The following is a 25585-nucleotide window of genomic DNA, read 5'->3' as shown; positions in this document are numbered from 1 at the left end:
AGTCACTAACCCTATTTGGCTCAGTTCCTGAACTATAAAATGAGTTGGAGAAGAAAATGACAAACCACTCCAGGATCTTTTCCAAGAAAACCAAACATAAATTGGGTCATGAAGAGTCGGACATGACTGAAATGGCAGAATGCAAATGAAACTGAAGCAGAAAACAGCTAAATGACTTATCCAGAATCACACAGCTAGGTAGCATCTAAGGCAAGATTTAAACTCAGGTATTCTGGACTCCAGATTCATCAACCTATCACAATTCTACCTCCCTAAAATCTAGATTCCCTTAAAGAACAATTGAAAGCAAAAGTCAATAGCTCAAGGCTATATAACAAAATCATAGCAGTGCAAAGAACAAAATAAACAATTCAATATGAATCAAAAACTTTACTACAGAGATTTGAGAATCAAAGGATTCAGGGGAAAGAGAATGTGGAAAATGTTTGATCATCTATGTGATCACAAAAAAAATCAAATACAATGAAAATACAATTTGGATCAAAAAGGAAACAGAAAGTTTGCCAACAGATAATATAAAGAATGACAGAACAGTTGCTTCAAGGGACATCACTGAATCTCTAGCTTCTCAGCAAAACTAGAAAGTGGAGAAACCAGTAAAGTGTCAAAATCATTGACTCTAACATTTCACAGTGGTGTATGAATTACCAACAAAGCACTTTACCTGGTTTTACCTCAAAAGTCAGTCGGACCCCATCTTTCTTAACTGAATGCATCATTTATTTTTGTCTTAAAGATCAAGAATCCCTCCAAATTACAGGTGAATTACTTGTTTATCTCCTTTGTATGAACATTTACCACTTAACTCTCAGGAAAAAAAACTGGGGCAGTTACTTGGCATAGTGGACAGAGCACTGGCCCTGGAGTCAGGAGGACCTGAGTTCAAATATGGCCTCAGATACTTAATAATTACCTAGCTGTGTGACCTTGGGCAAGTCACTTAATCCCTTTGCTTTAAATAAATGAAAATAAAAAATCTATAAACATTTACCAGAAAACAATAGATAGACAGGAACAAAAGTTATTCTGCCAAAAAAATCTCAGGGTAGAGAGAGCAACTCATTATTGATTCAGTAATTATTGAACAAGTCTAACAACCACCCTGATTTTATTGATTATTACAAAATATTTGACTCAATTCTGCCTTCATAGTTTGTTCGTGAATTGCAGAGATATAAAGACCCTAATCTAGTGAAAATTCTTAAGCATTTAGTGTCCTAATGGGAACCTGTTTTCTAAAACATGTCATCAAAATAATAATGTCAAGAACATTTGACATAAAATGTGCCATTTTTTATGTAAGCAGTTTAAGCCCAGTATGATTTTTTTTCAGGGATCCTTATCCTTTTATGTTCTGGACCCTCTGGGAATTTTAGAGAAGCTTTTGGACCCTTTTTCACAATAATGCTTTTTTAAAATACATAAAATATATAGTATTAACAAGGAAATCAATTATAGTAAAAAATATTCAAATATTTTTAAAATAACTTCACAGACTTCAAAGGTTAAGAATCCTTGGGTCTGGCCTTAAATATATGATCATGTCTTCTAAACAGAATTAAGTATGAATTCCAGGTTAAAGAGACAGTCAAACCACAGCAACATATTAATCATTTAATATATGGTAACATCAAGCTATCTGGCTTTGTTTTAAAAAAAAATGCACATCAAAGTGCTCTTTCATCTCATGTAATCTTTTCCCAAGGATACTAAAATGTCACTTGTACTAGATAAGCATAAAATGTCTTATGTATTCCAAGGAAAGCTAGGGACCCATGGCTTTGAATATGAATCTAGAGATTCAATTAAAACAAATTATGAAGACAGTACCCAAAACCACATTTGTCTACTCCAGGCAAAACACATCACTCATAAAGACATAAAAGAGAAGGTTATGATGGAATACAGTCAGAAAAATACAGGTTTCCTGAAATCAGATCTAAATGGGAAGAACATATTTAAAGCTGTTAATACTTATCCAATACCCATCTCAATGTTAAGTGAAGTGTTTTGGAAAGGTTAAGTGAACCACAACAGATTTGGAAAGTGTTTGTCCTTCATTTTCGAAGACCATGTCATTAGGGAGGTGATGCCCAGACAAGTACTTGAATTGGATTTGATGGGGGGAAGGGTCTTTGCTTCATTTCTTCCTCCAGAGTCATCTGGGTCCGGTGATATGAATCTGGTTAACTGGAGATGCTTCATTTCTTCCTCCAGAGTCATCTGGGTCCGGTGATATGAATCTGGTTAACTGGAGATGGCCCTGGATGTGAGGCAATCAGAGTTAAGTGGCCCAGGGTCACACAGCAAGCATCTGAGGCCTAATTCAAACTCCCATTCTCCTGAATCCAAGGCCAGTGCTCTATCCTAGCTGCTCTAATTTGGAAAGTATCCTAACAAAGAATGGCACAATATCAATACACAAGGTCTATCATTCTAAGGCATCTATAAAAAAAATAGGAAAAGTTAACACTTCATCATCAAAAAAGAAGAGGATTGGAGAACATTTTTTTTAAAGTATGAAGCCTTGTAGAAATGCTTCTGGAACAAATATCATTTCATCAATAAAACATAAATGTTGATAATAGGTACATATCATTAGATTTGTCAAATATAACTGAAAATGTTCATTTCCAAATAAGGCCAAGATCCAAGAATGAAATCAAAAGGCCCTTAGCCTCTGATAACATCCATATGAATTCAAACAACATGTTGACAAAAAAGTGCCAAAAAATGGCTGAATCATGCAGATTTGTTTATAGAAATGAAGGGGCTTATTGTGGACCATTTGGGACCAGATTATTGCCACCAGGTATTACAGAAGCATTAACTTTAAAAAATCTAGATTTATTGATGAAAAGAAGTAGTAGAAATAATGAAACACATCATGCTACAAATTTAGCACTAACTCAATATATAACAATGGGACAACTAAGTGGTGCAGTACAAGAGTACAGGGCCTGGAATCAGAAAGACTTACCTTTCTGAGTTCAAACTAGCCTCAGACACTCACTAGCAGTGTGACTTTCTGTAAGTGATTTACCTTAGTCTTCCATCTGTAAAATAATCTGGAGAAGGAAATGACAAACCAATCCAGTATCTTTGCTAAGAACACATTAAATGGGATCACAACTGAAACTGAAACAACTGAACTACAAATAGGTAACAAGATATGACCTGGTGGTAGAATTATGTATCAGAAGTTTCCTATCTTTCAAGGACTGATGGACAACAAATCTCCACAGCATAAATCAAAATATCCTAAAAAATTTAATTCATAAATTGGATTGGAATAAGAGGATTATCACAGATCAAGCTCTTGTTTACAGTAATACTGATCCCATAAAAACTTAAGAATGGGGAGGGGCTAGGTGGCACAGTGGATAGAGCACCAGCCTTGGAGTCAGGAGTACCTCAGTTCAAATCCAACCTCAGACACTTAATAATTACCTAGCTGTGTGGCCTTGGGCAAGCCACTTTAACCCCATTGCCTTGCAAAAAAAAAAAAAAAAAGCTTAAAAAACAACTTAAGAATGCTTTTGATAGGTGATGCTGTACCAAATACTCCTAATTTTCAAACCATGTGGAAATAAAGATTTTGCAATATAGGAACAAGGCAGAGAAGGGCAAAATCATTTGAGAACACTATAAGATGTATATCAATATTATTCCTGTTATGCAATCTGCAACTGGGGATATCCATATGAACCTTCAGAATAGTTACATCTTAATAGTTTTAATCAAAAAAGCAAAAAACAGTTATTTTATTGTCCCATTCCTTAGGTTGTAGAACATTTAATATATTAACACAATAGCAATTTGTCCCAAGACTTGAACACCATTAAAAATAGAATGAGATATTAACTGACATTTATATAGCACTTCAAGGTATACAAAGTATATTATACACATTTTCTCCTTTAATTCTCATAATAACTCTGTGAAGTCAGTGTTGTTATTATTTCTTTCAGAGAAGGTAAGTGATTTGCCCAGAATCACTCAACTAATAAGTATCTGAATAAGGATGTGAACCTAGGTCTTCCTGATTCCCATTTCAGCATTCTCTTAGTGACATTCCCTAAATGACTAGAGGCATAAGGAGAACAACAGGAGTGAGCCAGGAGATGAGGAAATTAACAATCAGAAAGTACACAATCTTAGAGTTTCCTCCTTCCCACGGGAGAAAAATGAATAACAGCCAGTGGCAATTGGAATTCATATAAGTTTCAACCCCATAGTGGAAAATTGAAGGGAGGGAAGTCCAAATTCTGAGTTTTCCAAGATCCTTCCAGGCAGCAATCTTCACTCCATGTGTTCCTACTGCTTGGAATTCTCTTTCTTCTCCCATGACTTTTGATTGGAATCAGAGATCTATAGCTAAGGCCAACTTTATTTTCAAGCAGAATTAGCAGCCCCTGATTTAAATGTAAGTAGACAGGGCAAAATCAAAAGCAAACTCTCTCCCATTGATGATTAATTTTTCACATCAGTTTGTTCCTATTTCTCAATTAGAAAGAAGGGTTGGTCAGACAGTATTCTCATCTAAAATGTAAATACCATCCTGGCAAGGCTAAGTTTGATGGAAATTAAATTGAAAGATTGATTACCTTCTAAAATTTAGTTGAGTTGCAAACCTAGGGAATTTGGTGAAATGGGAGAGAATTTTGAAATGTAACTATTCTTATTATTATTTTATTTTATTTTTACTTTTTGCAAGGCAATGGGGTTAAATGACTCCCAAGGCCACAATTATTAGCTAGGCAATTATTAAGTGTCTGAGGCTAGATTTGAACTCAGGTCCTTCTGACTTCAGGGACAGTGCTCTATCTACTGCCCCAACTAGCTGCCCTTGCAATGTAAATTCCCTGAATTTCAAGGCTTATCTCATTCAGAAATGTCCAGAGGAAATGAACAATCAATCTATCAAGCAAGCATTTATTAAATACTTTCTTTGTGCTCAAGGTTTACTGTGCATATGTGCTGTGCAAACAACCCAAAAATGAGACATTGCCTGCCATTAAAGGGATTTACATTCTATTGGGATAGGAGGAGTCTCAGAAGGTATGAATCAGTCACAGCTTTTTTTTTTCTGCTCCTGCAATATGAACCCATTAAAGGTCAATTCCCAGGGGCGGCTAGGTGGTTCAGTGGATAAAGCACTAGCCCTGGAGTCAAGAGTCCCTGGGTTCAAATCCGGTCTCAGACACTTAATAATTACCTAGCTGTGTGGCCTTGGGCAAGCCACTTAACCCCATTTTCTTTGCAAAAAAAAAAAATAACCTAAAAATATTTTTAAAAGAGGTCAATTCCCCAGTGGTACAATACATACCTAGATTCTAAGGCAATTCAGAAGCATAACCATGTAAAACTTCCTAAGTAAACACCCAAAGGACAAGAAAATTGCATTATTAGGCCCTACATAAACAAGACAAACCAAAAGAAGTTTCTATCCAATCCTCAAAGTTATGCTATTCCATTATTATGAAGTGTTATTTGTCTCCTCTTCTCTTTTTCCATAGACTATATGGGTCTGCAAGTACAGGGTATGAGGATTCATTTCGAACCCCCTGCAGTGTTCTCCCTTCTTACAAGTGCTGACTATAGGTAAACCTGGCATGAGAGAAGATCCCAATAACCTCAAGATACTCTTTGGGGTTATGAGTTCAATTTTTGCTTTCCCAATCTAAAGATCTTCCATGCTGTGCTGATAATGGAGCACTGTGGGAGGCAGATGGATGTTAATGAAAGCTTTGGAATATAAGAAGGTCCCTGATAACTAATGGTGAAGAGATACCCTCCATGCCTGTTTCACTGTTTCTCTTCAATCTCCTTTTTTCCTCATCTACATCATGCCAATTACTAGGGGTATTCCCCAAGCTGGTCTTGGGCCTTACACTTTTTCTCTTTACAAACTCATTTGATGATTTCATAAGCTCCTGTGCATTCAATTATCTCTATGCTAATAATTCCTAGATATGGCTTTGGAGTCAGGAGGATAAGAGTTCTAATCCAGTCTCAGTCACTTGCCACTCACTAGCTGTGTGACCTTGGGCAAGTCATTTAACCCTGATGGCCTCACATCCAGGGCCACCTCCAGTGGTCTTGATTCATATCTGGCCATTGGATCCAGATGACTCTAGAGGAGAAAAATGTGGCTGGTGACTTAGCATAGCATCTCCTCACTCAAATCCAGTTCACTTGTTTGTCATGGCATCACCTCCCTGATGTCATGGTCCTCTTCAAGAATGAAGGACATCTTTCCTGAGCTCCAGTCTTATCTCACTGACTACTATTTTACATTTCAAAATGGATATCTTAGAAGCATATTAAACTCAAAATGTCCAAAAAAGAAGTCATTATCTTTTCCCCCAAGTCCTCCCCTCTCCCAACATTATCACTATCAAAGGTATCTCCACCTTCTTAAACTCCCAGGTTTGCAACCTCAATGCCATCCTCAACCCCTCACTCACATTCATCCTAGATATTCAGTCTACTGTCAGACCTTCTCATTTCTACCTTCATTCTACTAAAACAGTCACCATGATAATACAAGCCCCCATCACTTCACTGCTGCCTCTTCAATCCAATCTATCCTCCACTCAGCTGCCAAAATGAATTTCCTAAAGTATGAATCTGATCATGTGACTCACAATTATCAAATATAAAATCCTGTTTGGTATTTTAAGCTTTTTGCAACCTGGTCCCTTCCTACCTTTCTGATCTTCTTACACTTTGCTTCCTTCCCCATATTGTACATACTTCACATCCAGTAGACTGGTCTATTTGCCATTCCTTGAATGCAACATCCCATCTCCCAATTTCATACTTTTGCTTTGGTTATTCTCCATGCCTGGAATGCTATCTCTCCTAAGATTTCCCTGACTTCCTTCAAGTCAGTACTTATATCAAATACCTGGTCCTAATGGAGGTCTTTCCAGGTATTTTCTCCCTTTCCTCTGAGATTTACATCTAATTCCTCAAAGGCAGGAACAGTATTTTGTCCTTTATTTTTATATTCAGCACTTGGCATATAGTGGGTAGCTAATAAATTATTATTGACTCACTCCCTCTCTCTCCATCATACATTGTATGACATTTTATCATTAGAGTTTCATTTCTTTTTATTAAAGCTTTGATGGTTGTTCAAATGAAAATATTCCTATAATATAGATTCTTTTTGATTGTTCTCTATTTTTAAAACAATTTTTTTTACCTAAGGTAATGGGATTAAATGACTTGCCCAAGTTCACAGAGCTAGGCAATTGTTAAGTGTCTCAGGCCGCATTTGAACTCAAGTCCTCCTGACTCCAGACTCCAGGGCCAGTGCTCTATCCACTGCACCACCTCGCTGCTTTTATTTATTTTTTAATATTCTTTTTTTTGAGTTACAAATTTTCTTCTTCCCTCCTGACCCTACCACACCAATGAAGAATACGAGCAATATAGTATCTGTAAAGTCATGCATTTAAAGACCTATAAAGTCACGCAAAACATTTCAATATTAACCATATTGAAATAAAAAAACAAGAAAAATAAGGAATGCAAAGCAAAACATATGCTTCAATCTGCTCAGTTTTCTCTTTGAGGGTAGATGACATTTTTCATCATGAATCATCTGAATTGTCATTGATCATTATATTAATCAGAATAGCTAAGTTTTTCAGTTAATTATTGTTACAGCATTGTTCTTATTTTGTACAGTGTTCTTCTGGTTCTGCTCACTTCACTTTGCATCAATTCATGAAAATCTTCACAGGTTTTTTTCTGAAAATATTCCCTTCATCATTTCTTAAAAAACAATAGTATTCAATCACATTCACATACCATAACTTGTTCACTCATTCCCTAGTTGAAGGAAATTCACTAAATTTTCAGTTTTGTCACCACAAAAAAGCTGCTATAAATATTTTTGTACAAATAGGCCCTTTCCCTTTTTCTTTGCTCTAATCGGGATACATATCTAGTAGTGAAATTGCTAATGGAATATGGTTTTATAGTTCTTTGGGCTTAATATAGCATGGGTTTGATTAAGGTTTTTATGTCAGGGACACTTATGATGTTCATTCTTTGTAATCAAAGAGCACCATGTTGTCATATGCATGATGACATGACTTGCACAATTATATGTATTGTAGTGAGGGGAGCTTTGGGAAAAGATATCCTACTCACTTGCCTTTACCAAAACCATTTCACCCCATGGTCTGATTTGATAGGTATTGAGGGATTCCTTGACCCTTGAGTATGATCTTTTTCCTCTCATATTAGCAAGGTATCTTGGTGCTTCAGCAACACCAGGCAAAGAACATTTGGCAGCCAAATGAAGCCCACTTACTCCTTCTTAGAATATTGTTTTTTTAAATACATAAAACAAAAATATAGAGGAATACAAATTAAATCAATTATGATGAAAAAAGTATAATTCTTCTCCACCCAAATTAATGGACCCCTTGAAATTCAGCCATTTGACCTATTCCATAAACCCCAAGTTTAAAAAACCCCTGCAATGCAGGGATAGATAATTAGATGATTCATTAAGCACTTATTAGGTATTGTGTTAAATGCTGGAGATACAAACATGAGTGAATCCCTGACCTCAAAGAGCTACTTCTAATGAGGAAAGACAAGGTACAAAGGATCACAAGAAGGGACAACAGCACAATAATGGAGATGACAAGGAAGAAGCCTAGAAGCCTGATTCTGGTCAAGATAAAATAAACACACCTACTAAATAAAGCTCAATGGCCTGGGCAAAAGGCTCTATTTAAGGATTTGGGAAGGGAAGAAGACAGAGATGGTGACCAGAGTGAAGGCAGTCTGGTATAGAAATGGCCTGATAGCATCTTATACAACTATAAACTCATAGCATATTAGCATGAATGAATTTGTCAACTCATCTCTAGAGGGTAAAAGCAATAACTTTCAGATGAAACAGCAGATAAATAGTTTTTGATAGGGAGAAAGAGACAAAGAGTACTGCTTTTGATGAGGCCATGAATAGTATAGCATTTAGAGACTTGGTCAATTTTAGGCAGCATCATGAGAGCCCAGGTTAAATGGAAAGGGTAGAGAGCATCTCTGAAAACAACCAAGGATGGACACTGAAGGGGCACTCCATTGACTTTACATCTGTATTGAGCACTGGTTCCAATCTCAGGCAAGCCATTTCTTACTGCTCCTTAGAGCTAAGACCCTCCCAACCCAATATCCCTTCCAGAGGTCAAAAAGTCATTAAGCAAAATGCTTGCCCTTTGCTAGACTACTGTGGGGCCAAGCCCTCCCACTATACCTAATCTATTTACAGAACCAAGCCCATAAAATTAACAGTCCCCTAGCCAGGGAGCTCAGTAACTGAAGTTTTAAAAGTCTGGGCACAAGACCAACCTAGGGCAAAATGGTAAAGTTGGCCAAATTTGTCTATAGAACACCCCCCCCCATGGCCTTTACCCCATCCGTAGTTCATTTTCTATCACACACACACACACACACACACACACACACACACACACCTCTCCTTCATATTTCTTCCTCCTTAGTATCAATGACAAGCACTTTATTAGGGGTGATGAACACTATACTCCCTCTCCTCCAGGTATTGTCATTGAAACTTGATTTCTGATTAAAGAATCACAGTTTATATAATATTTTATAGACTCAGTGGAAGCAATTGGCAGAAGGGGAATGGAGAATTGAGCATTACTATAACATGATATAATGTATTATCAAATGTGAGCTATTATAAGGGCAGCTAGGTAGGGCAATGGATAGAGTGCTGGCTTTAAAGTCAGAAGACTGGGAGTTCGAATCCTATCTCAGACAACTAACATTTACTAGCTGTGTCACTTTGATCAAGTCACTTAACTCTGCCTCACATGCAGGGCCATTTCCAGTGGTCCTGATTCATATCTGATGATTGGATTCAGATGGCTCTGGAGGAGAAAGTGAGGCTGGTGACTTTGCACAGCATCCCCTCACTCAAATTCAATTAATGTGCTTGTCATGGCATCACCTCCCTGATGTCATGGTCTTTTTTTGAGAACAAAGGACAAACATCATCGTTGTTATTATATCGGACAAGCTTATCCTTTGAGTAGGCTCAGCAGGATAGAACACAAGGCTTATAGGGATGCAGAGAAAGTATTGATTCTAAGTCACTCCTCTTCCCAGGCTAGAATGGAAGAATCAAACAGTTTCAGTCCTCATTGCTTGAAAGCTCAGAAAACTCTAAAGGGTTGGGGCAGCAGGGTAAAGGAGAAGGTCAAAGAATAGCCACTAGAACCAAGAGAAAGAGAACTGAATTTGTTCTTTGAAGAACTAGTATTGGAGCAGCTAGATGGTGCAGTGACTAGAGAACTGGCTTTGGAGTTAGGAAGACCTGAGTTCAAATCCAACCTCAGGCAATTACTAGCTGTGTGACTCAGGAAAAGTCATTTAATCCCAATTGCCTCCAAAAAAAATAAAGAAAAAGAAAAAAGTACCATTTCTCCCATGATAGCAAGTCTGTATTAAGCACTTCTCTATACGTGACATTATGCTAAATGCTGTATAAATCTGTTGCACAGATTCAGACCCTGCCCCCCCCACACTACTTTTTCTTCTAAGACCAAGATTTCCAACCATTCTCAGCACTTAGAGAAAAGAGCTGGGTTTTGTTCTGTTTTTGTTTTGTATATGAGGGAAATGTAATGACAGAGGGATAGATCTATGATTTTTATTGTTTTAGTGAGAAACTTCCTTCTATTCATGTAAATAAGCACCTGCTAAACAATTTATTATTTTAGAAAGTCTCCTGGAGACCTTGAGAAGATAGGACAGTATTTTGTCAGTGATAAGATTGAAAATCAGGTCTTTTTGACTCTAAGATTCCAGATTAAAAATCCTGTGTGTATAGAAAGATATTCAAGTGTCTACATAGCCAAATTAGGCATCCATATATGTAGAACAATTTAAGGACATCATAATATATCTGTAAATATATCTCCTCACCTAGGCTATTATTACAAGACCTGAACTCTGTGTGTGTATGTATGGGTGGTGATGACGATGATGGTGGTGGTAGTGGAGGTGGTTTGAATGCAACACTGATGGAGTCAGTGGGAGAAGGAGGGAAGGGGAAAGGGAGATTTATTGGATGGGGAAGGGGGTTGTAGGTTACAGTGTGGTTCCCCAAGAAATCAGGGAGATTAGAGAAAAGAAAGGGGGCAAAAAGATATTATCTAAGTTGGAAAAGAAGCTGATGGGTACACCAGGGACAATCCTAGCCAACTTTCCAATTCTTTCTAGGACTCTGTCCAAGATGGTCATGATAATCTCAAAGATACAAGTGCAGAGTTCTAGTGCAATGATACAAATGCAGTCTTCTACTCTGATATTTCCCTTTTTTCCCTTGATCTCCTTCATTAGGAAGAGTCACCCTGTCCAATGTGTCTGAGAGGAAGGATAACATGAGGTTGGGCTTGAGCCTCACCACCAACCCCAAGGATAACAGTTTTGTGGTAAGAAAGAACACTCTTCCTTCTTGTTCCCATCCCTAAGTTCCTCTCGTTACCACCACATTCAACTTCTTTCCTGTACCCCAAACCCATGAATTCTATACTGATTTGGAAAGAAGATATGGGTCAGAAAGTAACTCAGCTAAAGATGAACTCCAGAGAATTTCTCCAAGAGTCAAGTGGAAAGAGAAGCAGATTCTCCTTTCTCTTTCTCCCAACTGTTTTTTTCTGACTGCCCTCACCTCTCCTGAAAAGTATGTGAAGAAAGATGTCTTAGTCCTCAGTCTCAAGGAGCTCTGATCAAAGAGACATATTTCTCATCCCTAGGGAGTCCCTGCCTTGGGAAGTTCCTAGTTAAACAGGGGACAAAATATATATTTATAAGATCTAAAGATATTTTCAAAGAGCCATAAAAAGGACTGAAAATTAATATACTGGAAATCATGATCACAAGAGCTCAAGAGGAAAAGGTGCTATAGGTCAGGCCTCACCTAGCCCAGGGTGGAAAACTGACTGCCTCCTGGTGATGAAGTATATTAAGATGAGTTCATGTCAAAGGGGTTCACTGATATCAATCAATCTAGAGAACAAGTCAAGAGTTGTGAAATTTCCTCCATTCCTAGTCAAAGCCAGGAAGCAACTAGACAATTCTGAGCCATAGAGTGATACTAAAGAGAGATGAGTACAAAGTATCTGTGAATGAGATAAGCAGTGCTAGCCCCACTCTCTTCTCATTTAGCTTCCTAGGGGCTATTGTGAGCACAGGGAGCCTAAGCTAAGTAGGATTCATTGGGAAAAGGGACTTAGAGGAGATGAATCTTCAATATTTTGAAGATGAGGAGAAACAAACATTGACATATGGCAATCCCTAGAATATTCAACATAAAATAAATCAAATACCAAATCCCTATCCCCTCTCTCAAACTTTAAATAGAACTGAAATCAGGTTAAAATGTACATCAAATGCAGCCTCAAAAGGTAAAAAAGGAAGGGGAGGGAAAATGAAACAAAATTTTATTAAGTCCTTATTTATACCAGATACTTACTTTTAGAAGTATCAAAGTACCTAGAACTAATTAAGAAAGAAGAAAAGGGGACAGCTAGGTGGCACTGTGGATAGAGCACCGGCCCAGGAGTCAGAAGGATCTGAGTTCAAATTTGACCTCAGACACTTAATAATTACTTAGCAGTGTAGGCAAGTCACTTAATCCCATTGCTATAAATAAATAAATAAATTTTAGAAAAAAAAGAAGAAAAGCTGAGTGGGATCCTGGGACAGAGTACGGTCAGAGACAATAAGGAAAATAGTTAAAGGGCAGTTAGGGGCAGTAGATAACAGAGCACCAGCCCTGGAGTTGGGGGAATCTGAGGTCAAATCTGGTCTCAAATACTTGACATTAACTAGCTGTGTTACTTGGTCAAGTCACATAAACTTAGTTGCCTCACATCCAAGGTCATCTTTAGTCATCTTTATTAAAATCTGACTCCTGGACCCAGATAGTTCTAGAGGGGAAAGTGAGGCTGGTAACTTAGCACAACTCCTGTTATTCAAATCCAATTCACATCCATGTCACAGCATCACTTCACTGATATAATGGTCTTCTTCAAGAACAAAGACAAAAGAACACATCACATGACTATAGTTAATATTTATATGTTTCAAAGATTGAAAAGCATCTTAGTAATTACTCATTTGAGCCTCACAGCAAACTGTAAGGAGGATACTATCATTATCTCCATTTTACAGCTGAGGAAATTGAGGCTAAGAGGTTCAGAACTTACCCAGAGTCCTAGAATTAGTAGTGCTAAGAAATATATGTACTCAGGAAATATATGTGCCTTGACTGAATGATAAATTGGAATACTACCACTGCTGCTTGTTCACTGACACTGATTTGGAAGGGAACTCCATAGAATTATGGTTTAGTAGATGGGCTTCTGAGCTTCCCTCTGGGAGCTGTTTACAGGGAGCCAGCTGATAGGGGAGGACTTTGGAGCATCATTGTCGCACAGGCCCCAGTGAATGGCTTCTCAACATCATCTGTCTGAGGAAGGTGATCACTTAGTTTCTCTAGAGCTTTCTACACAATAGTGGAAAATAACAGACCATTATCTAGAGGTTCCAGGCATATAAATCTATACTGCATAGTAACTCAGGGCAATAGCCAAAGGAGGAAATTTGAGATGGAAAGAAGCAGTTTTCCCAGATGGTACTAAAAAATACTTACAGCTCATAGATTCAAAAAAAACTCAGACTTCTTTAAAAAAAAGTGAACTAGACTCCTCCACCTTCCTTCTTCACACATTCCCCTTTGGTTGTGTGGTACCCTTCTTAAAAGAAGTATCTGATACAAAGCAGGTGCTTACTAAAATGTTGTTTCATTTCTCCTCCCCCTTTTTATTCTCTTCTACATTTAATGATATATTTTAACCTAATTTCAGTTGCATTTAAATGATGAGGAAAGGTATAGTGATTTGGTATTTGAGTTATCCTACCCTGAATAGCCTAGGGATGAACCCAAATCTAAAACCTCTAGGGTTAGCCCTAATAACATAATTGATCCCCCAGCTTTTGGTAGTCAAGGTCCTGTGCTGCCTGTTTGAGCTTCCTAAAAGTCTATATATGTGTCTTGAATGAGGCCTGAGTTTATGGAGAGCAGCCCTGAGGATTAAGCATCCAAGCCTGACCTACTTTCCCAAAGGAGCTTCTTTGCATCCCTGAAAGGGGAAAGGTTTCACACAGCCACAAAGATGATTTCCACAGAACCATGGTGGCAGAAGGAGACCACTGAAACATCTGGTCCATAGACATGCTGCCAGAAAGGTGCTGGAATAAAACCAGGAAGATCTCCTCACTTTTTAAAAAATATTTTGATTACTGTATTACATTATAATTGGCTTCCTTTGTAATTCTATATATTTTATTTTACACATTCAAAAACACTGTTCTGAGAAGGAGCCCATAGGTTTCCAGAGAGTTACATGTACAGTTACAGGAAAAGAAATAAGATCTTTGAGGGAAAACTAAAGATTTTCCTAGAGAAAAAAAAATAAGGACATAATTACTGGGGTTTCTAATCTATCCCCTTCATTTCAGCTCCACAAACTTATTTTTAGCTATTAAGCTCCCTACTACTATAAGCAAATTGGGTTGAAGATGAAGTCACTAAGCCTAGTGGATAGAAGGCTGATCTTAAAGTCAGAAAGGCCTGAGTTCAAATTTTCCACCTGTCCAACTTGTCCCTCCACCTGTCCCTGACCACATATCATCTAAATTATTGTCTCCCCCATAAGAATGTGAGTTTATTGAAAGTAGGAATTCTTACTTACCCCTTAGGAGAGTATACATTTAATAAATACTTTGTTCATTCATTCATCTGCCTTCTCAATGCTATGTTACAGAAAGTTATCTATCTACATTAGTGAAGAGCATTTCCACACTCAGATGGCATCCCAGTTCCAGTCAAAACAAAACACTAAGGGACGGCTAGGTGGCGTAAAGGGGCGGCTAGGTGGCATAGTGGATAAAGCACTGGCCCTGGAGTCAGGAGTACCTGGGTTCAAATCCGGTCTCAGACACTTAATAATTAGCCTAGCTGTGTGGCCTTGGGCAAGCCACTTAACCCCGTTTGCCTTGCAAAAACCTAAAAAAAAAATTTAAAGCACTAGAGAAACAAAAAAAAAATTCAAATTCCTGGAACCTGCATTCAAGGGGCTTACTATCTATAACCAATAAGATATATAGAAGAACATTATGCAAGATAGAGAGAGTGCAAAGGAAATCAAAGTGTCAGAGGAAAATTTGAAGAGGAAACACTCACTTCAAGCAAGGGGAATTATGGAAGGCTTCCCAGAGGAGACAGATCACTGTAATGAGCCTTGAAGGAAAAGCAAAATTTTGACTAGAAAAGATAAAAAGGGAGGGAGGCCATCACAGAAATGGGGAAAATGCACAGAAATCAAGGTCTCGGTAAAGCTATTCTACATCTTCCCTCAACCTCAACCTTCAGAGAAATGAGTTTAAGCTATGAGAAAGAGAGTTCAAATTAGCCACAAGGAAAACTTTCTTAACCTCTGGGAACATTAAACCTAGGAAAGATGAACATTTGTCCAGGACAGTAGAGGGAGGGAGCTGAACCTGAAAACCTCTGGAGGATGATCTTCTAGTTCTAGAATTTAAGAACCTTTCCTTATTCAGAAATATGAATAATGAAGAAAGACTGGGACTTTTCCAAAGGGTGCCAGCAAGGGATGAGTAGGCTTTCCTATCCATAGCAACTTTCAGAGCTCCTTCACATAGCATGACCCCATTCCCTTACCAAAAAAAAAAAAAAAAAATTAAGGGATCAAAAACTCCCAGAGCTTCAATCTCCCTTTCCCTAGAAGCTCTTTCTTACCACTTACTGTAGGTATGGAGGTTGAACCCAAAGGAGGATAGTTAACTTTAGTTCTATAACCTCTTTCTCTCCCTCCTTTATACTGTCTTCTTTGACACCTTTTATTCCCCTGCCCCCCAAATTGTTTCTGCCCCAGATAAAAGCATTTCTTAGTTAAGTTTCATCTATCTAGAGGCAGCTAGGTGGCATAGTGAATAGAACACTGGCCCTAGAATCAAGAGGACCTGAGTTCAAATGTGACCTCAGATTCTTAATAATTACTAGCTGTATGACCTTGAGTGAGTCACTTAACCCCATTGCCTTACCAAAAAGAGTTTCATCTATCTAGCAGCTGTTCCTGTTATCTTTTGTAGGCATGCAGTCCTCTCTGGTCTCATGAATGTGGGAGTTCATACTACACCACAGGAATGTGCTCTCGTGTCAACTCCAACTTCAGATTCTCCAAAACAGTGGCCCCAGCTCTCCAAAGTAAGTTACTATATAGCTTATGCCTTATCTTTTCATGGAAAGTTTAGTTTTGACTAATTCAGTCATAATTGTGATCAGGGGTAGAAAGAGACCTACTGAGAGAGTTCCTCAACCCATTGCCAACTTGAAATCTCTGTGCCTCAATAGTCACAAAACTTGCCTCACAAGATGTTTGTGAAGTTCAAGTAAGGTGAAAGAAAATATGAGGGACTTGTAGACAAATGAGATACCTAAGTATCTAATTGAAGAGGAAATCATTCTAAGAAAAGTTATACAAAGACAAACACCTCTTGGCAATTGGAAGTCATCTCCCTACCTGCTTGATGCTCTCAGGAGCAGTAAACCTCACCCTCCACTCTAGGAGATATTGGTTTTTCTTAAAGGGGGTCTCAGAATATTGAAGCAGGTAGGCCTTCCACCACCCCCCTCTTCTCCTGGTATGGGCATGCAGCTCAGATCACTTAGGAAATAAAAATAAGGAAAGAATTTGGGCTTCGTCTCCTGCAAGCACAGACTGCTTGGCGCAGCGCCTTCCCATTTCCTTTCTGTTCAATATCACTGCAGAAGCCTTGCCTGCTGCCATTTTTATGGAGGGTGAAAGGATTAGCACCTTGCCTTACTCACACATATACACACCCTTACGCTCCCTTAATAACAGGACTCAACCAGTAGATGGAATTATTATATTAGGGAGGGGAGTCAAAGGAGAGAGGTCTCAGACAGATGATCCAGGGCAATGAGCAGAAGTAATCATTACCTTGTAAGGAGCTTGGTTGATAAAAGAACAACACCCCTTGTCAGAAAACAGGGTCTGCTCACACAAGGTGATGAATAATTCTCCCCTCTCCCCCTCTCCAAGTCCCTGAAGAGGGAAAGATAGCAGCAAAGAATGAAGGGACAGGTCCCCTAAAAGTGAGAGTGACTGTCTCACTGGATTCAAGAAGACAAATATTTCAATAAGAAAGGAGGATTCTCATCAAGACTATGGTACAGAGAAAAGAACACTCACTGTATTGTTCAAATCTACTTCAAATTATTTATATGAGTTTGGGTAAGTCACTTGGCCTCCCTAAGGTTCAGTTTCTTAGTCTGGGGTCAGATGATGACCAAGGGCTCTTAACCTGAGATCCAGAAACTTGTGTGTGTGTGTGTGTGTGTGTTTAATATTTTGATAATGCATTTCAATATCATAGATTTCCTTTGTAATCCTAATATATTTTATATTATACATTTAAAAACTTTCTGAGAAAGGACTCACAGGTTTTTTCCAGACTGTCAAAGTCTGGGCCTGTGTCACAAAAAAAGATTAAGAACCTCTGCTCTAGGCAGAAAGAGACAAGTTTCCCAGACACCCTAAATACTAGGAGGCCCCTAATGCAAAATCCTGAATCCATTGTGGGGGGAGGGGGGGAGGCAAACTCATCAACTTTGGTCAACCACAGACATGTTAAGATGATCAAACCCTGCTTGCAGTCCAGCCAATGTGATATGAATGGCCAAGTCACTTCTCAGCCTTGAGGAGTTGTCTTACTCTACCAATTCCAAACTATCCTGGTGAACTGGGGTTTTCCCCCCCCTAAAACGAAAGGGGGTTGAAAACTCTGAAGTAACCAACAGGACCCAAAATTGTCCCACAGATCTTACTATATAATATGAGCTGAAGTGGGCATATTTCAAAGTCTCGACAATGCAGACATTATTGACATATTTGCAAGCCAGAAAGCCTCCTAAGGCATTGCTTTACAATAAATTGCATAATGGTATCCATTTTTCCCCTCCTCCTAACAATATGGAAAAAATAAACAGTGGACCAGCCACAAACGTTTGCCCTGGGCCCCATAAGTGGGTTAAAGAGTTTCTGCCAAACTGTGCTGCCCAATCCCCTCAATGTAACAGCCTTCCTTTGACATGATCATGATTGGGGGTGGTGGAAGGAGGTGGGAAAGGCTCAGATAATAGAATATTAAAACTGGATAGGACTCATTATACAGATGAGGGAACTGAGACCCTGAGACCCTGAAGATGGCCACAAGATCACATAGCTGACTAGGTATTCAAAGAAATTCATCTTCCTGATTTCAAATCAGACACTTGCTAGCTGTGTGACCCTAGGCAAGTCACTTAACCCTGTTTGTCTCAGTTTCCTTAATTATAAAATGAACTGGAAAAGGAAATGACAAATCATCTTTGCCAAGAAAACCCTATGTGGGGTCACAAAGAGTCAGACTCAACTAAAAATGACTGAACAGAGAAAAGTTAAGAAAAATCTTTGTTTTAGGGGAGCTCATAGGCCAATAGGAGAAACAAGATATAAATAACTATGTGTGAACAAGAATTAATCTAGATAAATAATTTGGATGATAAATTAGAGATAAGCTTGGCCAAGATTAGAAATCTGTATGTCATTATTAAGCCAAGAGTCAGATGTAACCCACAGACTAGAGCCTTCCTCAACCCAGAAGTCAGTCTCCTAATTCTGTTCATAATTCATTTTGCAACCTTTTCACTTCTCTGTAAAATGAGAGAGAATGACCTAGGAAGAGGAAGCAACCCAGTTCCATTGTTCACCTATCTGTCTTTGACCAAATCTCTGTGCCGTCTCTCGGGGGTCTCAGTTTCTTCATCTGTCAGATGAATGCTTTTGTGGTGAAAAGGTTACACACAGAATCATTAATCTGGAAGGAACTCAAGAAGGAAGGATCTCCAAGGTCCCTCCCAACTTAGCCATTCAAATGATTCTAAGATCCTATGAGGCCTATGGTCCTTTGTCCATCACCCCCAATATAGGTCAAAACTGATTTGAAATCTGTCTCTGTTTCTGGGTTCCAAAACTAAAGACAGATGTGATAGAGATGAGAAGGATGTGCAGATTCATAGAGTTTAAAATAACTGGAATTGTTTGGCCTGAAGGAAAGAAGATTGAAGGGTGACATTGAGATGATTTTTAACTCTCTGAAAGGTTATTAGAAAGTACCCTCTGAGAACAGATCAGTAGAAAGAGTGGTTTAGACTAAACCAAGAGGGACTTAGGTTGGATAAAAAGAAAAATTTTGTGACAGTGAGTGTGACTAAGGACTGGAACAGATGGCTAAGGAAAACTAAGGAATCTTCTTCCCTGGGGACATTTAAAAAAGGATTTAATATCCTGAGATGACTATGATTTCTTCCAGCCTAGAGGAAAAGTGCCCTTCAGTCCAAAAGTCTGTGACTCCTTATAGATGTAAATATGGTTGTTATGATTGTGTGTCTCTTTCCTTAGGGTGTCAAACATACATGGATATCATTATTGTCTTGGATGGCTCCAACAGCATCTACCCCTGGGTAGAAGTCCAGCACTTTCTCATAAACATCTTGAAGAAGTTTTACATTGGTCCTGGTCAGATCCAGGTAAGTATGTAAAGGTTATTTCATGTTGCTTAAAGAAATCATAAAACTTGGATTCAAGTCCCAGCACTATCAGCATGACCTTAAGCAAATCATGATCTGTGAAAGCTGTTTTCCTCATCTGCAAAATGGGAATAATATTTTCTACTCTGCTTGATTCGTGGGATTATTGTGAAATGAAAGCTTTATAGTCTAAGTCAGTCCAGTTCAGAAATTCTGGGCAAGGCTCAGAATTATTGTAACTGACTTTTCCAAATCCACTAACTGATCCAATTTTGTACCAGTGAGATAACCCCATAGCCATAGAAAGGGATCACTAAAAAGAAAATGGATCAAGGAAGAAGTTAACAAGTACTAGTCCCTTAGGATATTTGAAAAATCAAAGTCATCAGCCTCTGTCAAGCTCCATAATTCCTTCAATTCAGAGTTCTTTCTCTGATGAGGACACCAAATGATAGACTTGAGGAAGTCTCACTGCATTGTCCTCACAAGTTAAGGGTATGCCCCCAAATATTTCTAGTTACCTTAGCTACTCTGCTTCATTCCATTAGGCAGCCTGGAGTCAGGAAGTCTCAGCTTCCTGAGTTCAAATTCAGCCTGAGACACTATCTGTGTGATTCTGGGCAAGTCACTTAACCCTGTTTGCCTCAGTTTCCTCATCTGTAAAATAACTATATATAAGGAGAAGTAAATGACAAACATGACTAGTATCCATGTCTAGAAAACACCAAATGGGATAATGAAGAGTCAAGAAACTGAACTCTATGAGTCAGTAATCTATCTAAACTTTTTTCAATTAACAAGCATTTATTCTCTCTCCCCACTCCCACTTAAAAAAAAAAGAAAGAAAGAAAAAGGAAACCGATATAACAAGCACATATAGTAAGGCAAAACAAATTCTCACTTTGGTCATGTACAAAAATATGTTTTCTCTTTAGACTATTAGCCTCTCAGTCAGGAGGTGAGTAGCACTCTGTGGCATCGGTCCTCTGGAATTTGGGTTGGTCATTATATTGATTAGAGTTCTTAAATCTTTCAAAGTCTAAGCCTTTTTTCTTAACTCTCTGAAAGGTTTATTAGAAAGTACCCTCTGAGAACTAAACCAAGAGGGATTTAGGTTAGTATTACCTCTAATATGAAGGCTATCTGGATTTCCCTTAAATATTAGTTCTTCTTCCTCCCTTTTCTGTTATTATTTTTATACTCCCAAATTGTTTTTTATTTACTGATCCATGTATGATATTATTTAGATCCTAGGAAAAAGCAGTCTTTCATGGCAACAACTATTTGGTTTATAACATTTTACCTTCACCCCACCCCTGGTCCAAGCTTGGTGTACAGGAAGTACCCAATAAATATTTGTTGAAATGAATTAAAATAGTTGCTGTTTCCAACCCAAACCCTTGAGGATAAAGGGTCTAAAACTGAAACTAAAAACTAAACTAAAACTGAAAGTGAGCTCTGAGGCTACCTCTTTCCCCCTCCTCCCATTTTACAGATAAAGAAACTGAGGTGTAGAGAAGTTATAGTCCACACAGCTAGTAAGAGTTAAAGGTAGGATTTAAACTCAGGTCCTTTAACTCTATATAAGGCTCTTTCCACATTCTGTAATCAGCCTCACTTTGTGAAATAAGATTTCCTTTTTATTTGTCCAAAGCTTCTCTTTTTCAAGTCTTAAGAAACTCCTTGAATGCTAGTACTCTAGAACTTGGTAAACAAGTTTCTGTTCATCCTGTTCATGTCCATCCTAAGGCTAGAGCTGTTCTCCTTTGGAGCCTCCGGCCATCCTTAGCCCCTTGGCCATTGGAGGGCTCTGCGGGGATGGAGGAGATGAGGGGTGTGTGGGAGTGTAGGCTGTGAAGGGGTGCAGGATTGGGTGGGAGATTCGACTTGGGGGGCAGGGAGTGGGGAGAGGGTAGGGGTGGGTGGGGGAAGGGGGTGTCCTCCCCTCCCCAGCAGCCCGGGTGGGTCACGCGTGTCCCCCCACCTCTGCCTTCCAGGTGGGCGTGGTTCAGTACGGAGAAGATGTGGTGCACGAGTTTCACCTGAATGACTACAGGTCTGTCAAAGACGTGGTGGAAGCTGCCAGCCACATCGAGCAGCGAGGGGGGACCGAAACCCGGACGGCCTTTGGGATAGAGTTTGCTCGGTAAAACTTCTCCCGGGGATTCAAGAATGTCCTGCTTTCGTAAGGCCAGAGGCTCCCCCAGACATTCACGGGTCCTCGGGGCCCCAGGGCCGGGCGGCAGGTCCCCGAGTGGTACATCGACCTAGTGCAGAAAATAAAAACAATGAGGTCATCCAACTGGTTTTTCATAGTTATAGCTCCAGCCCCGGAAAGGCTGTGGGGCTGAGTAGAGGGTCTGAGACTCTGGCCTCCTAGAGATGTTATAACAGGACTGGCCCCTTCGGCCAGGATCCCATCAAGCGCTTTAGGTGGATGGATCTCTTACTTATGTCAATGTTTGCTCTAAACTCTTTTTTTAACATTATCATTTGATTCTGGCATTAATCCCACTAAGGCAGGTTAGATTCAAATAATCTGGGGCAAAGAAACCTGGACAGAGAAGGAAAATGACTTGCCACTGACATACAGCTAGTATACACATACCAATCAGAAGCCAATGTTTCAGGCTCCAAATCCAGTTTTCTTTCCATTATGCCATCCTATCCCTCCCCATTTTATAGGTAGACTGATAAAACTGGTAAGAGACTGAACATCCCAGATCTTTTGACTTCAAATCTGGTAGTCTTTTCATCTGAACCTTCCCTATCCCAATCTAAATTTTCAAAGGATACCTACTTAGTAGGGCAGAGAGGTGGCACTCAGTTTCCTCATTTGAATAAAGGAGGGCATGGCTAGCTGTTGTTTCAGCTTCCTGAATTCAAATTCAGGAGATAATTACTAGCTGTGACTGTGAAAGTCACTTAATCCTGTTTTCCTCAGTTTCCTCATCTGTAAAATTAGCTGGAGAAGGAAATAGCAAGTCATTCCAGTATCTCTGTCAAGAAAACCCCAAACGGGATCACGAAGAGTTAAACATGACAGAACTGACTGAACAATCTACTTACTGATAATCTCAGTAACTCACTGATTGTTAATTGGGGTTCTGTTCTGCATGGGGAAAGCACAGAATTCAATTCAACAAACATTAAGAGACAGCAAGGTGGTACAGTAGATAGAATACTAACCCTGGAGTTAGAAAGACTTGAATGGAAATCCAACCACAGTGAACCGACAATTCCTAGCTGCATGACACCAAACAAGTCAATTAATCTGAATTGTCTTGGCCAAAAAAAATTATATATGTGTATATATATATATTATATATTATATATAATTTAATAATATATAAATTATACATTAACTAAGTGATTCTGAGGGAGGCAGAAAATAGAAGATATAGTTCCTGATCACATGGGGATTACAGCCTTCAAGGAAGATATGATATATGCACAAATAATTCTAAATATGAATTCCATCATGAATACACAAAGCAACAAGGCAGAGTGAATGCAAAGAACCAGCCTCAGGTGTCAGAAAGACCTGGTTTCAAGTCCTACCTCTGATACCTGTTGGCTCTATGATCCCAAGCAATTTTAAGATCAGGAGTTGGTAGGACAGATGATAATCCACATGGCAGAGGGAGCTTCCTTAGTCCTCTATGAGAGAAACCCCCAAATTGGTAGCTTGGTTAGCCTAAGATCAAGGACCATAAGGTTGAACCTTCCAGTCAAAGGATGATGAAAAGTAATCAAGATTCAGAATTGGAGAGAGAAGCCTATACAGCTCCTCCATCCATGTCCCATTGTCATCAGGGATGGCTCTGGTATTGAGCAATAACTTAGCTTGTTGGGCAGCATTCATCTAGGAAGTAGGTATGGACTAAGTGGGAACATAATCTATACCTACCTCTTAAATGTATGCTACCCAAAAAGTCTAGTCATTGGCCAATACTAGGGAATCTCTAGGAGGCAAATGAAGTCCTATCACATTTTGTGGGCTCCCTGCTCCTCCACCATTTTAATAAATTCATCCAGGCAAGTAACAAGTTTTTATTAAACATTTCCTATGTGCCATTAAAAAATAAAAATGGTTGAGCTTACATTGTAATATGAAGTCAACTGTGGGCATCCAGAAAATCTAGCTTAAGTGCTTTGCATAACTATATAAATACTAATTTATGTGATTATTATTATTAGTTCCAAGCTTCCCCCGTGGGCAAGTATCTTTTATGTCAGAATTTCATCACAAGGGTGTATCCACATATTGGAGTAGAAGGAAAACTTGGTTAAAGTCAGGGGATACAGATTGAACTCTCACCTTTTACACTTGACCTAGGAAAAATCACTTAACTTTTCTGTTACTCAGTTTGCTTAGCTGTAAAATGAGGTGGTTGTATTGGCAGACCTCTGAGGTCCCTTCAATAATAATAATAATAATAATAAATAATATCTCCCTTTGAGAAAGGTAATATTCTGATTCCATTTTATAGATGAGGAAACTGAGGCAAATAGTTTAAGTGATATGGTCAGGGTCACACAGCTAATAAGCATCTTAAGGCAGCATTTGAACTCAGATCTTCCTAACTTTGGTTCCAATGCTCTATCCCCCCTGTACCACCTAGGTAACTGGCTTGTAACTTGGTCTTTGATCTATTAATTTTATGGTTTCTAACTTTTGGTTTTGTTTTTTTGTTTCTAACATTTTTATTTTTCTAACTTTTGCATATGTCTGTAGCAAAGAACCTGATTCACATTCAGGTTACCAAATCCCACTTTTCTGTACTTAGATCTCATTACACTACAATAATAAGAACAATATATAATGCAAACTATTTAATATACAATACTAGCTGGAATTTATATAGCACTTCAAACTTTGCAGAGCATTTTATAAACATTATCTCATCTAAGCCATATCACAATCCTGGGAGACAAGTGGTAAGCATACAGTATTATTATCTCAATTTTACAAATAAGGAAGCTGAGGCTTAAAAAGGCTAACGATATGCCTGTGATCTCCTAGCTACAACATATCAGAGACAGAATTTTACCACAAGCCTGGCACCCTCATCAATGAATATGATGAAATATCTGCTGAGCAGAAACTGGAAATCTTAAACAAGACTGTGGACTAAAGTATTTTCCAGAGCACTTCTATCCTGGGAGCTCAGGAGAGCTCCCTCTAGCCTACCTTTGCCTCTCATTCGCTGGCTTTAATATCTGTCCTTCATTCTTTGAAGAAGTCCAAGACTTCAGGGAAATGATGTCATGACAAGTACGTGACTTGGATTTTGAGTGAGAGGATGCTGTGCTAAGTCACCAGAATCACTTTTTCCTCCAGAGCCATCTGGGTCCAGTGACCAGATATGAATCAGGATGACTGGAAATGGCCCTGGATGCGAGGCATTCAGGGCTAAGTGACTTGCCCAAGGTCACACAACTAATGTCTGAGGTTGGATTTGAACTCAGGTCCTTCTGATTTCAGGGCCAGTACTCTACCCACTGTGCCATCTTGGATTATCATGGCCACTGACTTACTATATTAATAAGCATGGTTGGCTAAAACTAGATATACAGAGACTGGTTCTAAGGTATTCCTCAGCAAACATCATCCTTGTGTGAAAACTCACAGTTAGAACAATTTATTCTGGCAGTTGTTTTGCTAATAGTGGGGGAGATGTAGTGTTGAGTCATCCCCATCCTTTTTCTCAGTTGCCCACCATCCTCTGCCCTGGTAACTTGAAGGATACACATATGAGTAGACCACAGGGCTAGTGAGGAAGAGTGAAGTTCTCTGTTCAAAGCTAATTAGCTCATACC

The 25585-nt window shown here is 38.9% G+C and overlaps 1 protein-coding gene across 1 annotated transcript in view; it reads left to right on the top strand.

Moving 5' to 3' along the window:
• ITGA11 (integrin subunit alpha 11) overlaps positions 1-25585 on the top strand; it is a 218526-nt gene that overhangs the window by 99274 nt on the left and 93667 nt on the right. Inside the window, exons 4-7 of the mRNA XM_074234488.1 lie at positions 11422-11513; positions 16261-16375; positions 19635-19762; positions 21760-21908. Coding sequence (XP_074090589.1) covers positions 11422-11513; positions 16261-16375; positions 19635-19762; positions 21760-21908 — 484 coding nt within the window. The remainder of the gene's footprint in view (positions 1-11421; positions 11514-16260; positions 16376-19634; positions 19763-21759; positions 21909-25585) is intronic.

Source organism: Macrotis lagotis, chromosome 4, assembly GCF_037893015.1.
Source record: "Macrotis lagotis isolate mMagLag1 chromosome 4, bilby.v1.9.chrom.fasta, whole genome shotgun sequence".
NCBI classification, from domain to species: domain Eukaryota; kingdom Metazoa; phylum Chordata; class Mammalia; order Peramelemorphia; family Peramelidae; genus Macrotis; species Macrotis lagotis.
Note: the sequence above shows the minus strand (reverse complement) of the source record. Positions and strands in the feature narration are given on the sequence as shown.